This window comes from Polypterus senegalus, chromosome 15, assembly GCF_016835505.1.
Source record: "Polypterus senegalus isolate Bchr_013 chromosome 15, ASM1683550v1, whole genome shotgun sequence".
Taxonomy (NCBI): Eukaryota; Metazoa; Chordata; class Cladistia; order Polypteriformes; family Polypteridae; genus Polypterus; species Polypterus senegalus.
In genome coordinates, this window is record NC_053168.1 from 26,707,915 (window position 1) to 26,726,293 (window position 18,379).

The window sequence follows — 18,379 nt, forward strand, 5'->3', positions numbered from 1 at the left end:
TGGATGATAAATTGGACTGGACTGTCAATACTGATGCTCTCTGCAAGAGAGGACAGAGCCGACTATACTTCCTTATAAGACTGGTGTCCTTCAACATCTGCAATAAAATGCTGCAGATGTTCTATCAGATGGTTGTGGCGAGTGCCCTCTTCTAGGCGGTGGTGTGCTGGGGAGGCAGCATAAAGAAGAGGGATGCCTCACGCCTGGACAAACTGGTGAGGAAGGCAGGCTGTATTGTAGGCATGGAGCTGGACAGTTTGACATCCATGGCAGAGTGAATGGCGCTGAGCAGGCTCCTGTCAATCATGGAGAATCCACTACATCCACTGAACAGCATCATCTCCAGACAGAGGAGCAGCTTCAGTGACAGACTGCTATGTGATTCTTCAATTCCACCCGGGGCTAAACTTTAACATTATACAAAGTTATTGTCTGCTTTACCTGCATTTTTATCACTCTTTAATTTAATATTGTTTTTTTATCAGTATGCTGCTGCTAGAGTATGTGAATTTCCCCTTGGGATTAATAAAGTATCTATCTATCTATCTATCTATCTATCTATCTATCTATCTATCTATCTATCTATCTATCTATCTATCTATCTATCTATCTATCTATCTATCTATCTATCTAAGAAATAGGCGTGTAAAAAGATTGCCTCATTTATCTCTGTGCTGATTGGTGTAAATGGAAATGCTTTCTGACTGTGTCATACAAATAAAACTAACTTACTTATTACCATTGCTTTGTTATATTCTTTATTTTTGTTATGCCGATCTGCTCTGATTAGCCAGCAAGACCCCTTCAAGCTTGTTGAAATGAAGGACATGCACTTCGAACTGGACGTGATAGTGACCCTGAGGTTTTCTGTTTCGTCTTTCAATCAGTCTTTTAAGGAAACAGAACATAATAAAAAAAAAAAAAAAACGCTTACATGCAAATAACATATCAAGTAAATTGTATGTTCTGAAGATAATCTGTGAAATGTTTGAATGGATCCATTTTCTGAACCAGTTTTTTTAGTTTGGTGTCACATGAAAGAGTAGCCCATTCCTAAGCACAAAACAGAGAATGTACCTGCAGGAGATGTCAGTTAAGGGAGGCTTATAAAGAGTTTTTGAAGAGTTTCATAGTTTTGCAAAGTGATACTACCAATGGTGTTTTTTTAAGCCATTTTACCTTTCAGCTGCACTTTGAGTTTAAATCTGGGGTGGGTAAACTTTTTTGGTAGTAGCCAAACTGTTGGCAGCAACTCAATACAGTGGGTCACATAAAGTCTAAGTGTGCCTATGAACCCATGAAGTCTAGCAATATTTGCTAAAATAAATGATTTAATTATAAAAAAAATATTAAAAGCTTTTAAGAGAAACACTCAAACACCGGAAAGTAATTTTAAAGAAAAGTGATTTCACTATGACACTGTTTTGGACATGCTTACTTTTGCACAGACTTTTAATATTAATTGAAAATACGAAGATTTGTATCTGCTAGTACTCTTCTGTACTTGCTTTTACAGATTTTCATTTGTGAGAAGACGTGCTTGCATCTGTATGTGTTACTAAATAATGTTGGCCTGAGCACATCTGGCTTACAAAGTCTTAGACACAAATGCCGAATGATGTGCAGTCTATAGAAATTAAACATAGATACTTTGGTAGACTTATTTTTAAGTTCATTATTACACTTGAGGAATTCTCTGACTTAATGTCAATTTTAATTACTAATTATGACACACTCCTAATAGTTGGCGACTTTAATTTTCATATAGATAATCAGTGTGATCTAAAAGTAAAAGAATTTATGAACCTCCTGGATTCTTTTGATTTGAGACAACTCATAAATCAGCCTACACATAAAGCAGGTCATACATTAGACTTAGTGATTACTAAAGGACTGAAAGTTGATATAAAACAGATCATTAATATTGGTCTATCAGACCATTTTCTTCTACTTTTTAATATAGAAATAATGATAAAAAACACTCATGAGAAGCATATTGTTAAAAAACGCTTCTTTGATTCGGCAGCAGCTTTAAAACTTACAAACATTTTAAGCAATCAGTCCGTTTATAGTGCCAGCTATAATAGCGAGGACAATGTAAATAGTAAGGTGGAAAGATTTAATTCTAAAGTGAGAGCTGCTGTTGACATAGTTGCACCTGAAAAGACAGTGAAAAAATCTTCTAGCATTGGTATACCATGGAAGACCCAAAGAGTGTCTGATTTAAAGAGAACATGCCGTAGAGCTGAGCGTCAATGGAGGAAGACTAAACTTACTATCCACCACGAAATATTAAAAGTCAAAATAACAGAATACAATAACACTGTCCGTCTTGAGAGACGCTGCTATTTCTCCAAGATTATAAATAACAATGCTAGTAATCCTAGAGTCTTATTTTCAACAATTGATCGCCTACTAAACCCAGGTAGCTCAAAGGAATGCCTCCTAAGTGCTTCCAGTGAAACCTGTGAGGCTGTCGCTGTATTTTCAATCAAAAATTAATGATATTAGAAATAACATAGTATATCTCCCCAACACTAAGGATCCCCTAAACCCCAACATCCTGTTATAAACAAATTAAACTCTTTCACTAGGATAGATTTACCTGATTTACAAAAATAATATCTCAATTAAAACCTCCACCTGCGCCCTTGACCCGATACCAACAAGGTTTTTCAAAGAAGTATCAGGCGTGCTAATTGATAATGTTCTTGACATAGTAAATTCGTCACTAGATACTGGGGTCTTCCCAGACTGTCTTAAGACTGCTGTAGTTAAACCCCTACTTAAGAAACATAATCTTGACCCTCGCTCTTGAAAATTTTAGACCCATCTCTAACCTGCCTTCTTAAGTAAAGTTCTAGAGAAGGCAGTCATTATGCAGTTAAATGACCACCTAAATAAACATGCTATTCTTGATAAATTTCAGTCAGGTTTTAGAACAAATCACAGCACAGAAACTGCACTCGTTAAAGTAGTAAATGACTTGCGGGTAAATGCAGACAGAGGCCATTTATCTGTTCTCATCCTCTTAGATCTGAGTGCTGCATTTGACACCATTGATCACAACATTCTTAGAAATCGCCTTAGTCAATGGGTGGGCCTCTCTGGCAGTGTCTTAAATTGGTTTGAATCCTACCTGACAGGGAGAAAATATTTTGTTAGTTGTGGGAATTACAACTCAAGACACATGATATCCAATATGGTGTTCCACAAGGCTCTATCCTGGGTCCGCTGTTATTCTCAATCTACATGCTTCCGTTAGGTCAGATTATCTCAGGGCACAACGTGAGCTACCACAGCTATGCTGATGACACACAGCTGTACTTATCAATAGCACCTGATGACCCGATTCTATTGATTCACTAACACAATGTCTGACTAGTATCTCAGAATGGATGAATAGTAATTTTCTCAAGTTAAATAAAGAGAAAACTGAAATTTTAGTGATCAGCAATAATGGATACAATGAGGCTATTAGAAATAAACTGGATACATTAGGATTAAAAGTCAAGACGGAGGTAAAAAGCTTAGGGTGATTGTTGACTGTAATCTGAATTTTAAATCACATATTAATCAGATCATTAGGACAGCATTTTTTCACTTAAGAAACATAAGTAAAGTTAGACCTCTTATATCACTGAAAGATGCTGAGAAATTAGTTCACGCGCTTGTTTTCAGTCGACTAGATTACTGTAATGCACTCCTCTCAGGACTACCCAAAAAGATATAAATCGTTTGCAACTAGTGCAGAATGCAGCTGCTAGAATCCTAACTAGGAAAAGAAAATCAGAACACATCACACCAGTTTATGTCACTACACTGGTTACCTGTGTCATTCAGAATTGACTTTAAAATTCTGCTTATGGTTTATAAAGCCTTAAATAATCTCGCCCCATCTTATATATCGGAATGTCTGACACCTTATATTCCAAATCGTAACCTCAGATCCTCAAATGAGTGTCTCCTTAGAATTCCAAGAACAAAACTTAAAAGAAGTGGTGAGGCGGCCTTCTGCTGTTATGCACCTAAAATCTGGAATAGCCTGCCAATAGGAATTCGCCAGGCTGATACAGTAGAGCACTTTAAAACACTGCTGAAAACACATTACTTTAACATGGCCTTTTATAACTTCATTTTAATCGTAATTTAACTTAATCCTGATACTCTGTATGTTCAATTCATCATAACAACTATTCATGGTGGCTCTAAAATCGTACTGACCCCTACTCTCTTTCTGTTTCTTTTTCCGGTTTCTTTGTGGTGGTGGCCTGCGCCACCTCCACCTACTCAAAGCTTCATGATGCTCCAACAATGATGGACGGATTAAAAGGAAGAAGTCTACGTGACCATCATCATCATCAAGCCCTTCCGTGAGAACCCTAAATCCAAAGAGGACTGTTTCATTTATGTTAGGTAGAATGCCCAGAGGGGACTGGGCGGTCTCATGGTCTGGAATCCCTACAGATTTTATTTTTTCTCCAGCCGTCTGGAGTTTTTGTTTTTCTGTCCCCTGGCCATTGAACCTTACTCTTATTCGATGTTAATGTTGATTTATTTTTTATAATTATGTCTTTCATTTTTCTATTCTTTAATATGTAAAGCACTTTGAGCTACTGTTTGTATGAAAATGTGCTATATAAATAAATGTTGTTGTTGTTACACTGGAGTCCGGCTACTTTAAGCTGCAAGATTTCTTGCACACATCAACAGTAAAAGTAGATAAAAAATTTTAAAATATGTCTTGCCATCCCTAAATTAAAATCAGCAGAAGGGATGGTGATCTGAATGACATGTCTGTAGAAATCCACCTTTAAAATTGGGAAAATGACAAAATTTTGCCTCTCACTACTGACTCAGAAAGGGAGCTTAATTAAAATTCTTAAACCAAAACTACAATGAGCTCACCTAAAAGATTAACCTTTTCTAACCCAGCAATTAATTGTTTGAAAAAGACACAAACTGCCAGGCTGTAGATACTGATGTCAGTACGTGCATCTCAATGTTTTTCTAACTAAACACTGTACACAGGTTGAATTGCAGGAATAGCCCATTTTGGTTGACATATTACTTAGAAACCTTTCTACTCCTAACATCCTTCTTTAACATTTGTAAATGTAATATTGACTTGAGCAGAGAATCAGAGTCACACATGAAGTTCCGCTTTCAAGAATGCAACTGATAAAACTGTCATGTATAAAGTCCATCCATCCATTTTCTAACCCGCTGAATCCGAATACAGGGTCACGGGGGTCTGCTGGAGCCAATCCCAGCCAACACAGGGCACAAGGCAGGAACCAATCCTGGGCAGGGTGCCAACCCACCGCAGGACACACACAAACACACCCACACACCAAGCACACACTAGGGCCAATTTAGAATCACCAAATCCACCTAACCTGCATGTCTTTGGATTGTGGGAGGAAACCAGAGCACCCGGAGGAAACCCACGCAGACACGGGGAGAACATGCAAACTCCATGCAGGGAGGACCCGGGAAGCGAACCCGGGTCTCCTAACTGCGAGGCAGCAGCGCTACCACTGCGCCACCGTGCCGCCCATGTATAAAGTCTTATCTTTAAAAAGGCTCATGCAACAGAAAGGCAAGCAAGCATCTAAAACACACACTCACCATCTATATGGCATCACGAGACTCTCCCTATATACTATTTAAATAGTGAAAGCTTGGGTTATTATAAGGGAAAAGCTTTCTGTATAAATTTGAAAATTACCTCTAACTGTGCTGGACCTGTATAAGTAGCATATCCTGTACCTATCGTGTCCTAAACATTCACCAAGGGAATGATGAGATACTGTAATAGTGATTAATACTATTTATTTTGTTCTTAATAAGAATTTATGAAAAATAAGTTTCTCTTTAGATATATTGTAAATGAATGGAAAAGTATTTTAAACAGTTTACATATTTTGGGACCTTTAGATAATACTGAGATCTAGGTATGTTAAAAATTTATACCATTTATCTGTATGCTGATCTGTGCAAATTAATATGTCTCTTGACTCTGTTATGAAAATGATCTTAGCTTACTAAAGATTGCTACTTCTTTATATTCTTCTTCTTGTTATATTCTTCAGTCTAGTCATGCTGATCTGATCTGTTGACATGCAGCCTGCCTCAAGCTTGTTGTAATAAAGTATGTCCACCAGATGGATCTATTTGTAACAATGATCTCTGCTTTTCTTTATTTAAAATACTTAAGATGCCAACTGTTGCACCTCTGAATTCTTATTTATTATTTTTAGGATATATATAAAATAAAAATGTGTCTTATAAATACATTAGTATAACAGTAAAAAAAAAAAGCCTTACCTTGGGACCATGTTTACCGGGGAAACCATCTAAACCTCTCTCCCCTGGTTCACCCTAAGAAAACACAGACATAGTATGAGAACAGAGATGGCAGCAGATGTCCACATTTTACTTGTGTCTAATTCTGTGGCTTCATGTGTTTGTTAATCTGCTTAATTCAGATCTTCACACGTAAAGTTTCTTTCTTACATTTAGCAATGGGTACATAACAGCTTTGTCCACTGCTGAAAACTAGAAACTATGAAGCCTCATAATGATAGAGAATATCATGATTTTAGAGACTCAAATATTGCAATTATGTTAAGGTTACTTTTGCTTTACAGATCAGAGTTTACAAAATATAACATTTTAATTCAGTTAGCATACCCATTGGAATTACAACTTTTGCAATAATGCCGAACCAGAAAAAATAGTCACACCAAGTAAATTATTTTTCAAAAGTAAATGTTTGTGACAAAAAACAAAAGTAACAGACATTTCAGTACACTAAAGTAAATGTTGGGATCCACATCTAACAAATACTTGAACAAATAAGTTGAACACTTCCCAATATCTACATTAGAAAAGCTAAGGCTTATCAAATTAGTAAAAAATAATCATGTGAAATTATTGGATTAAATCAAAATACCATAGCTGATTAAAGAACAGCAGATGACTGATACAGTATAATAACATCTTCACACACCAAAGCTGCCTATACTGACACCTAGAGGTAAATATGAAAAATGAAAGGCTGAACAAGGAAGTGTATGCAAAGCTTTTATTATCTTTTAATGGTACACAGGAAATGTGCAACATTTCAGTTTAAAGGAAGATCAGTTGATGCTCCCCATGATGGTTAAAACTATTCAAATAGTTTATTTGGGTACATAGATCAGAACAAATGGCGAATATTTGGCACATGATTGATTAAATTATCTGTTTTCAAATTTGTTGAGTCCAGTTACAGGGAGAGCTGCAGACAAACCCAACAACAGTGGATTTCGGGCAAAAATCAATTATGGGCATCACTGATTTGAAGGACATAAACCCCCACAACACACACACACACACACACATGATAGGGCAGTTTCAAGAGATCAATTCACAGAACACACAATTCTTTAGAATGTGGAAGAAAAACTAGAGCACTCAAAGAAAAAAATAGAAAGATACAAATATAAAGTGCAGATTCATGTGCATGAATCAGCTTGACTACTTATGTACTGAAAAAAAGTTCACTTTTTGCCAATTGAGCAAATTTTAGACGTTTATGAATATTCATCCCCATGACCCTGTGATGGGATATAGCAGGTTGGACAATGACTGACTGAATATTCATTTACGTTTCTCCACAACTTTGAGTATTTGGTGTTGATACTGAGATATAATGTCTTTTAATGCTGTCCTTTGGTGGTTGTACTATTTGACAATATGTTCATATGATTTTATGCATTTTTATTGCATAATTTGGTTTATTGTAGCCCAAAAATTTGTGAAATGCAATGTCTCTTCCTTACATCCTCACCCGATATTTATTTGAGGCCATCTCCTTCCTCTGTCTCTGATAAAAGCTGCTGACCCAATCTTCCATGGCTACTTCAATGTGGCTCTCATGATCTTTCTTCTGCCCTGTTCACTCCCTGCACATTCACAGCAGTGGCGTCCACTTACACTGCTCACTTGGGGTCAGAAGCAACACCATCGAGCACTCATTTTTCCAGCCAGGATCTTTTCTGTGACTTACCAGTTTCCACATACTCATGCTAATGGATTTAAGTAGAATGAGTCCTGTAAGTGCTGATCTTTATGTGATTGATTGTCTGAAACACCCTCTCTCTCACACACACAGACACAATGTATGCGCTGGTTAGTTTTATGACTGGCTCCTTAAGATGCCCTTATCATTCGGGGTCATTTTTGCTAAATCGCTTGTAATTTGACCTCTCCAAATTAGAATCATTGCTGTTATTGAACTATCTGGAGTATAAACACATGTTTGGTCTCTTTGTAAAGGTAACATTCTCTAGTTTCACCCTTAGTAGGTGTGACTGATCAAAAGTTATGCACTTTAGAACTCACAAAAAAAACACATTTTTTTGTTCTCGCCTAAGTTTTTTTGTGAAAATAAAGGAAAATAAAGCTGCAGTAGGTAGGTGGGGACAGAAACACACTATGTACCAACAGAATAACTTGTTGACTACTCACATTTCAAATTTGAAAAGAATACCTGTAAAATGACATTTTTTACACCAGTTTTATGTGGGCATGTCCAGGTGCTTTTTAGAGGGACCTATGGTTTATCCATTATCCACATTTTGGAACATATGGAAAAAGTGTAATAACTTTTGAATGCTTCAACCCACAGATATCAATAAGGGCTCTACTGAAAGCTTACACCTAAAGGAATCTATATCTACACACAGTGTCACTCTATTAGCTATAAAAATAATAAAAACAATAAAAAATACACATTTCAATATAAAAATAGTCAATACAAGTCTTATGGGCCAAAAATATATATATATATATATATATTTTATTTTTTACTTTTTTTTTATGAAATGCACACAAACTATATACATTTCTTTTACAAACTGTTACAACACAGCTCAGCGTTTTCCATGTGCCACTGATGGCAGTAATCCCTAGCCGCAGAAAGCACAAGGCGTGTCACATGTCGCTCTCTGCCATTAGACGTCTCCTGGGCCGATTGATTACTTTCACGCCGCGTACATGCCTCTAATACTTTTAATTGAGAGTGTATTCACGTTTATCTGTACTTTTATTCATATTTAAAATGCGAAAAAACTTGGTGAAATCACAGTAAACAACCACGCACCAAGTCTGCAGACTGGCACAAATGCCACCTTTGCGCAGCTCCGATCGTTTTGTTTACAAGTTAGTATGGCAAGTTACATATCAAAATGCTCGGCTGCTCATTGGCTGTAAGTTTTGAGTGTCACTCACAGTGTCCAATCAAACTGGTAGATTCTACCAGGGTTTGGAGCTGTACGTCATCGTTCAGCTGTCTGTGACACTCGTTGGCTATACGAGGTGCCAGTCAACCCCAGACCCCTCGTAACTGGCCAACTTAGGTGTCAATCAGAAGCTAACACTTCCTTTTAACATGCTGTAGCATGGTTATCGCCGACAGAAACAAATTACGTCTGATATGATCAATAGAAATGAAAAAAAAAATTACGTAGCTAGTCTCAAGTTATGAAACGTTTTCTGGAGTTTTTGTCCCTTTGAGGATATATCGTGTGTTTTGGACCTAATCGTTTTATTGGATTATATTATATGGAGCCTTACGGACAGAATGAGATCAATACTGCTCGGAAATATTGATATTTGACTTGCAGGGGGTCTTCAAAGGTAGGGAAAGTCAACTCTTAAAAGTATGTACTTCTCTGTAAAAAAGGCTTTAGTGTCAGTGCTGTGGTTGTTGTGTGTCAAAATGGTTTATATCATCGAAAGACGAGACTTTGAAGTTTCATTTGATGTGTAGTATGTCAAGATGCATGACAGAGGGGCATGCACACATGGCTGTGACGTCGTCAAAACGCTGTTATGTCCCGGGACCGGTACGTGTGCGCGTTAAGGGTTTTAAGATGAGTCCACTACTTCTGACACTCTGTTGGACACCGTTGCAGCATTTCTCCCTCAGGTTTATTTGACACTCTCAGACCTTTCTTGTCAAAAACTCCACTGATCATTCTTTTATCTTATAAATAAGTCATATCTTAAGTTACTACAATAAACAGAAATAATTATCAAACAAGTGACATTTTCCAATTTAAATGAAGTTTCTATCAGATTCAATTACAAGTCACTGTACTAGCCTGCATGTTCTCTCAAGTATAATAAAGTATTTTTAATGCATAAGTCATGTTTTAATGTAAGGAAAAGGTTACTTGCCTTTGGCCCATCATTTCCTGGCAGACCATCCAAACCATCCTTTCCAGGTAATCCCTAAAAAAGGAAAGTCATTACAATAGAAATATGTAAGAGCAGACCAACTGTGCCTGAAATCGTACGAGGTGCTTCAATATCTTTGTATTCATATTACTTTGTATACATAATTACTTTATTAGGGCCTGATGCTTTGCTTAAAATAACTATCAAACAAAAAAAAAAAAACATTAAATAAATGAACCAAAGGAAGGATTTGTGAACCATATTGTTCAGTAGAAATTCCACGTCTAGGGATTTATAGGTCAGTCGATATTCCTGGATGTACCAATACAGTAAACTTTCTACAGTGATGGCTGACTATACTCACTTCTTTATCATTTAAATAATAATGTGATGAAGTTTGTAGGTGGAGTGAAAAGCCAATGTTTAATATCCATGTGCTGTGAGAAAGGAATATCAAACAGATGTGAAACAGTTCATGATAAATCAATGTTAGGATTACTTACTGGTTTTCCTGGTTCTCCTGGCTTTCCAGAAAATCCAATTTCTCCTGGTAACCCCTAAATTAAAAACATATTGTAAGAGAGAAGTAAACTTGTGCAACGAGCAACAATGTTCCAGGTATTTTAGGGAATTCCTAGACAATATAAAGACAGCTAAGAAATGTAATCTTTCCAGCATGTCTTGGCTTTTCTATGGGTCTTTCCAGTATGCCATGTAAGGTACACCTCACATGGTAGGTCCCTGGGCCATTTTCATTAGAATTAAAATTAGAAAGACTTTATTGTTTTTGTACCAGTACAATGAAATTGTTAAAGCTACACCTGTAAACGGTGCAAGTACAACAAATAAAATAAAAAGCACATGACTATGACAAATAAATACCATACATAAATAAATAAGTGGTGGTGTCGCACCCACCACACAGCAAACCACCCAGATTGAAATGAGGTTGACACCTCAGCACCATTACTGGAACAGTGTGAGGTTTTTTACAGTCACTGGAATTCCAATCCTGCCACCAACCCCCAAGTTTTCCCAGCAAGTTGAAGGACCTACTTGCTGGGCTGGATGAAGATTAATGTCATACCCAGGACAGAGCAATTGCAGGTTAAGGGACTTGCTCAGAGGCCCAATGGAGTGGAGTCACTTCTGGTATTTATGGGATTTAAACCAGCAACCTTCCGATTGCCAACACAGATAACTAGCCTTAGAGCCACCACTCTACCCCTGGAAAAAAAAAAAGTCCAACCATGTCTAATCAGTTTCAAATGGTGTCTTTTGACCTGGAGGTGCAGCAGTTGCACTTTGAGGTCATCACTCCAATCACAAAGACTGAGCCCAGGAAACCTTGGCAGGATTATCATTTCAAATTTTGGAATCTGCCATGATTCCTCAGACATTAATACAAGTACAAAGAGTTGGTCTCTATACCATAACCATACTGGTAACCGCAACACTGCTTTTGTATTTGAAGATTTGCTAGTCACCATGACCCACACCCTGACATGATCTTTTCCAGGGAAGCATAACAATAGAAAGATACTCTCATAACCCTTTTGAAAATGCCTCTCTGCTAATCTCAACACACTCCCTTCATCTTCCAAGGTGGCCTCACAAAACTCAGTGCTTTCAATAATTCTAGATGGATGTTGTGACCCCTGTTGTAGTCACTATAACAAGCTCACTGCCTTGACGCAAGTGTGTAGAGCACATATCCTCTAAGAAGATGACACAACTTTGTCCCAGGGTATCTCTCTGGTATCAACAGCCTTGAGGTTCATGACCTACACAGTCAGTCATTTTCAAATCAGACAGGCCTGTCCTCCCAGACACACTCATCAGTCATTTTCCATGCAAACACTACAGTCTGCAACAATAGGCAGCATCCTTTAATGTGCCTAAACCAAGACAAGAAGTCGATTATGCAGAATAGCTGTTAGGTAAATATTCACAAAACACAGTCAAAGGGATATGTCTTCTTTAAATCCCAAAGTTGCAATGCATTAATCCTCATTCACTGTTATAAAGTTCAACTGCATACCACCAAGCCAGGGCCTCTTAAGTATCACAACACTTGTCCAGGGTCACCTCTGATAAACTCAACAGTAGAAGAGAAATCTCCCTTGATTAAGAACACCAAATCTTTCTTGTGCAAACCCCAGCTCCTTCCCTGACAATAAAATAATGTTTCACATTCAAAAGCCCATTTTGATCGCCAAAGTCTAGTGTGTGGATTTCTTCTGTACATTCCTGTCACCTATCAGATGACATCTGCCTTGAAGATGGTGATCCCAAAGAGCAGCCTGCTCAGAATTTGACATAAAATGTCTCTACTCGGGTGGAATACTATGAGAGTTTATCAGACTACTACAAGAGTATTGGTTTTCCTTACAGGAGGTCCAGTATGTCCAGGGGGGCCAGGTTTTCCAGGAGGTCCTTCAGGGCCCTGTAGAAATATATAAGTATGTATAAATAAAACAAATATCTCATAGTATTATTATATAATACTGTGTAGTGCACCATATTGGCATTCTGACTGATCTGGTGCTAACTGGACCTATTCTTGGTGCTCTCATAAGGAAAGGAGAACTCCTTCAGAAAGTAGTTTATTAGTGGTGGACACTTACTGGGTGCCTTTAGAGGGGTTCTAGATACAACTGCACTAATTGAGCTCATTGTCATTCCTTTTCTTTCTTATTTTGTTTTTTGTTTTGCATTAACTAATTAAATTAAACCACATAAGACTTCGATACCAGGACTGTCTTCACTAAGTAGCCCTTTAACCCATAAAAATGAAAAGCTTTCACCTTATCACACACTCCTCAGGTAGGAAGCAAAGCCCAGATAAGATCAACGGACAGTAACAGAATACACTCATTCCTCATGATTGTTGAGGGTTACATTCCAAACCCCGAAACACAAAAATATGGAAATATTTCATATTTAATCAGTACATAAAATGACACTTTTATAAAGGACATTTGCACCGTTGCAAAAATGGACACTTTCATGGAGCTCTGTCTCTTACTGTTGGGAAGCAGCTCTCTCTTACTTTTGCCAGAAATCTTTCTTTTCATTTTCAATTAAGGATAAGGAACTGGGCAACTCGGAGCACCTTGCTAATAACCCAGATTGTAAATTTTGTATTGCTTATATGTACTGCTATTGGTTTTGATGCAAAAGGAGATAACTTTTAAAGTGAAAGCTTCAATATTAATTAATGTCTTAGATTGCTATTTTCTTTATCTTTTATTGAATTTATTAAAAACATGTAACATTCCATACAATTGAGTCAAAACTTAACAAAACTAAATTCAAATCAACCCCCATCCATGAGAAAGAGAGGAAGGCCGACAGCCCGAGTAAAACTATTAAGAGCAGTAAAGAGAGTAAGGAGTCTTTTCCCCAATATAAATGCTTATTCTAAAATATTATTGATTAGGTCCTGCCAGGTTTTTAAAATATTTTGAACAGATCCTCTAAGAGAGAATTTGATTTTTTCCAATTTCCAATAATATATAACATCAGTTACCCAACTGATTTAACAGAGGTGAGTTAGGATTCTTCCAGTTGAGCAAGACAAGTCTATGTGCCAATAGTAAAGTAAAGGCAACTCCAGTCTGTTTGTCCTTCTCCACTTTAAGCCCCTCTGTGAGCCCACCAATCACAGCTGTTAGTGGATTAGGAGGGATTGTGACACCAAGGCTGTCTGAAAGGCATTTAAAAATGTTTGTCCAGAATGATGTTAATTTGTTACACGCCCAAAACACGTGGCTCAGTGAAACTGGAGCTCGATTGCAACGTTTGCAGTTGGCTCTTGTCCTGGAAACATATTGGACAATTTTAAGTGAGATGGATATGCTCGATAAAAGATTCTAAATTGAATAATTGAATGCTTTGCACATACGGAGCTAGAGTGAATTCTGTGCATGGCTGCCTTCCACTCCATTTTTGAAAACGTCTTTGATTGCTATTAGTGTAATCGAGGAGCCAGGCTGTTCATTCCATGTGTAATTGCAGCCGCTTAATGTCTCAAGGAGATGCCTTTGAGAAACCCTTCATTAGTGATAAACTGAGCTGAAGTAAATGTGTGAAAGTAAAAGACAGTCCCAGTCAGGAAATGGCCCGCCATCATAGGTCCTTAGAGTTCAATACGCGGAGTGCAATAAGGACAGCGAGATGGGAAAGACTGTACTGGTAACAGCTGTATAACTGGTTTTGACATTTCTTCCAATCGCCCTTTAAGAAAACAACCTAAGAGGTTAGTTGGTACTTTTCATGTTAGATGTGTGTCACAGCTGATCTGGTAACATGACAGACACCTCAGTATTTTATAAGTTTAGCTTTTTTTCTGGTTTACTTCTCTCTGGGTGTTTTATTTTCAATTATTGCACCTTTTTGTATATTCTTTCAGCTTGCTTGGCATTATTCTGGTTGGGGAAACTTGTCACAAGGGTATAGTCCTTTTTACAGCGGAATATACTCGTATAATCTTTCCCTTTTTGAGCAAATCATTTACTATTAATTTAATTTGATTAAAAATATTTCAAAATTGAATCACCAAAGTGCGGCACTGTGGCGCAGTGGGTAGTGCTGCTGCCTCGCAGTTAGGAGACCCGGGTTCGCTTCCCAGGTCCTCCCTGTGTGGAGCTTGCATGTTCTCCCCATGTCTGCATAGGTTTCCTCCCACAGTTTAAAGACATGCAGGTTAGATGCACTGGCAATCCAAAATTGCCCCTGGTGTGTGTATGCCCTGCGGTGGGCTGGCGCCCTGCCCAGGGTGTGTTTCCTGTGTTGGCTCGGATTGGCCCTGTAGTTAGGATATAGCGGGTTGGATAATGGATGGATGAATCACCAAACATAACGCCTCATGTTTAAATTTATGGATTATTCAATAACCATTCTGCTTCTGGAAACACATCAATTTTACAATTTCTTTAGTTTTAGGTATGGGAATGTTAATTTACTAATTTGTTACATTTTAATAAAAATTGGCTGTTTATAACACCAAAACACAATTAAAATAATATACATTTAGATTTTAGTCATACAATTTCACCATTTGAAGACATTCTTATTGTGGATTCAGGAAGTATTTGGACACCTTCACTAATAAGGTCACTAATTAGGAATAACGTTAGAATGAAAGCCTGCAGCCACTGCGGCCCTCCAGGACTGGAGTCTGAGATCCCTCTTCTAGGGTATCGAGTGTTGCTTGACATGGGGAAGAAATGAAGTTAAATGTTTTTGGCACAAAGCTGCAGCTTAGCAAAATATGAAAAAAAGTGAAGGCAACTGAATAATTTCAGAATCTTTCTGTATGTTTTCATGGAAGCAGGCAGAGTTAAGGGGAGTAGTCCATCTAAACAAGTGAAGCCAACAAACAGAACCTCCAGGTACTTACACATCACACTGCAGTCTGAGTTCTAGTTAATTGTTAAGAATGGGAATTTGAGTTGTTCTGTCAGATTACAGCTCCGTCAGACTAGAGTACTCAACAGGCAGGCAGAAATAATGGCAGACTCAAGCATCCTATGAGATGAAGTGGAGGAGTCATCTGCTTACACCACACAGTAATGGGATTTAAAGCAAAATAGAAAGAAAGCTTATTTTGTCACACCTAATTTATTGTGTCTTGAACCAGGAACAGTTTTTAGACCATCAGCTTATTACGAGCAGATCTCTTGCTTGAACTATGCTGTATGTGGTTTGTGAAAATAAGTTCAAAGTCTACTTTAATAAGGAAAATTACTAGAGCTGTCCAGTGTATTAAAATGTAATATGCATGAGTCTATATTTTTAAAGGAATATATGGAAAAGTCTGTTTTGATACAGAAAAAAAAAAACAAACGGGATGACCATGCATTGAATAAAGCCTCATACTGATAAAGAAATGTGAAGCTTTTAAATTATGTAATAAATGAGAAGCCTAAACATTATTTTAGTACTCTGCTTTCCTTGCAGAATTGCCTTATAAAAGCATTCATGCCCTGGTATTCGAAGACAATATGCTGTGATACACTGATTTATAGTAAAAAGATCTTTTATTGCTGTCAGTGTGCTGCACTATTTAATCTGTAAGCACTCAAGAATAAATTTATAGTTGCTAACGTAAGCAGTTCAACAACAGTTTAAGTGAGCCAAGCTTGGTTTCAATTAATTCAGAATACTGGGAGGTAAATTATTGTTGAAAAGTGTCTTTCTTCTTCTAAGCGTGACTAGATTCATCTGCAAGAAAGTTTGATCAGGGAAATTAATGAATATGCTTTTTTTTTGTTTTTTTTTTCTTTTTGCAGATGATGGCATTCTAGATGTTTTGTAGAGCTAAGTAATTTGAAATCTCTTCACTCCTGTAATTACTATCTAGATACTGTTTTATAATTTTACTGTTATCCACAACATGTTCTTCTCTAAACCTGGAAACTGATTTTAAAAGTTAAATTACTCCTTCCTGAGAAATGATTTCAATACGTCATGTGTACCAGCCATATATTTTAAAAACGTCTTTGTGGGGTAGATGGGTACGGTGCACAACTCTAGATGAGTCACAATGAGTTCAGGAGTGAACCAGTGGGACAGAGCATACCCCTAAAGCAAGCTGCAGAATATGGGGGTTCCCAGGAAGGGCTGGCCTCCCTTTCTACTAATTTGAAACTGTCACTGTGAACTTTCACTCACTTAATTTTTTTTGCCACACTATTCTCCCTAAACTCAAGAGATTGTAGTGCTTGAAAATCCCCATCCCAGGGCTACTATTCCTGAGACGCTGGAGCACTACATCTGGTGACGACAATCATGCCACGCGCAAAAAGTGATGATGAACAGCTCAAGTTTACACCATTTGATTTTGTAACATGGCATATCCTAAAACGGAATGGAAATTCCCTCTTACTGAACTGTATTTTTTATTCATACATAAAAATCTACATTTTCTGATGTGATTCTGTGAAAACTGCTCATTGGAAAAAAACAAAAAAACACTACAGATATATAACAGTTACTAAATAGCAATATTATTTGACTGTTTGCATAAATATAATCATTTCTTGCTTTTAAAAATATTTATATTTTTTTCAAACTTCTTGAAACCAACAGTACTTATTTCTGGGAATACATATAAAGTTAATTATTCTTACTGGTGGTCCAGGTAATCCGTCTACGCCAGGTAAACCAGCCTCTCCCTTCTTGCCCTGTCAAACGAAAGCACACATTTTAATTTGGACCTTTATATTGTACACAGTTTTAAAAAATAATTGAAACCATGTTATATTTTTAGAAACATAAATAATTTACATACCATCTGAAACATAAAATAATTCCATCAAGTTATGAATAACCTGGCAAGCTATGTTAAGTCATGGGATCACATTAGTGTGGAGAAGAGTGTCAGGAGTGATTTGTGACAGACGGGTATCAGCAAGAGTGAAAGGGAAGGTCTACAGGATGGTAGTGATACCAGCTATGTTATATGGGTTGGAGAAGGTGGCACTGACCAGAAAGCACGAGACAGAGCTGGAGGTGGCAGAGTTAAAGATTTGCATTGGGTGTGACGAGGATGTTTAGGATTAGAAATGAGGACATTAGAGGGTCAGCTCAAGCTGGATGGTTGAGAGACAAAGTCAGAGAGACGAGATTGCATTGGTTTGGACGTGTGCAGAGGAGATATCTATTTTATAGCGCCTTTCATATCTATCTATCTATCTATCTATCTATCTATCTATCTATCTATCTATCTATCTATCACATAGCACCTTTTCTTTCTATCTCTCTGTTGTGGCAGATGACCAGGGACCTTGCCCCACTGGGACGCCTGGAGCAGGGAAGGACCGGGAGAGGGGCAATATCTCCCCTGGGCATAAATCCCTCTGGATTCCATCAGGGGCCATGGATACGGAGCTGGGAAGGTTAACCCTGTGGGGGTCCGTGGCCACTACCAGGGGGTGCCTGGATGGTTCCTGAGCACTGGAGGATAGCACTTCCGCCACACCAGGAAGTGCTGCCGAACCAGGAACTGTGCTTCCGGGTGCAAGGGCAGCACTTCCGCCACTCCAGGAAGTGCTGCTGGACAACCATCACAGAACACCTGGAGCACATCCAGGGCTGGATAAAAGGGGCCGCCTCACTCCATTCAGGGAGCCGGAGTCGGGAG

The 18,379-nt window shown here is 37.8% G+C and overlaps 1 protein-coding gene across 2 annotated transcripts in view; it reads right to left on the bottom strand.

Moving 5' to 3' along the window:
- col22a1 (collagen, type XXII, alpha 1) overlaps window positions 1-18,379 on the bottom strand; it is a 401,136-nt gene that overhangs the window by 123,475 nt on the left and 259,282 nt on the right. For both annotated transcript variants that reach the window (XM_039736671.1, XM_039736672.1), the window contains exons 24-28: window positions 17,367-17,420; window positions 12,623-12,676; window positions 10,734-10,787; window positions 10,231-10,284; window positions 6,331-6,384 (exon numbers count right to left, since the gene is read on the bottom strand). In XM_039736671.1, coding sequence (XP_039592605.1) covers window positions 6,331-6,384; window positions 10,231-10,284; window positions 10,734-10,787; window positions 12,623-12,676; window positions 17,367-17,420 — 270 coding nt within the window. The remainder of the gene's footprint in view (window positions 1-6,330; window positions 6,385-10,230; window positions 10,285-10,733; window positions 10,788-12,622; window positions 12,677-17,366; window positions 17,421-18,379) is intronic.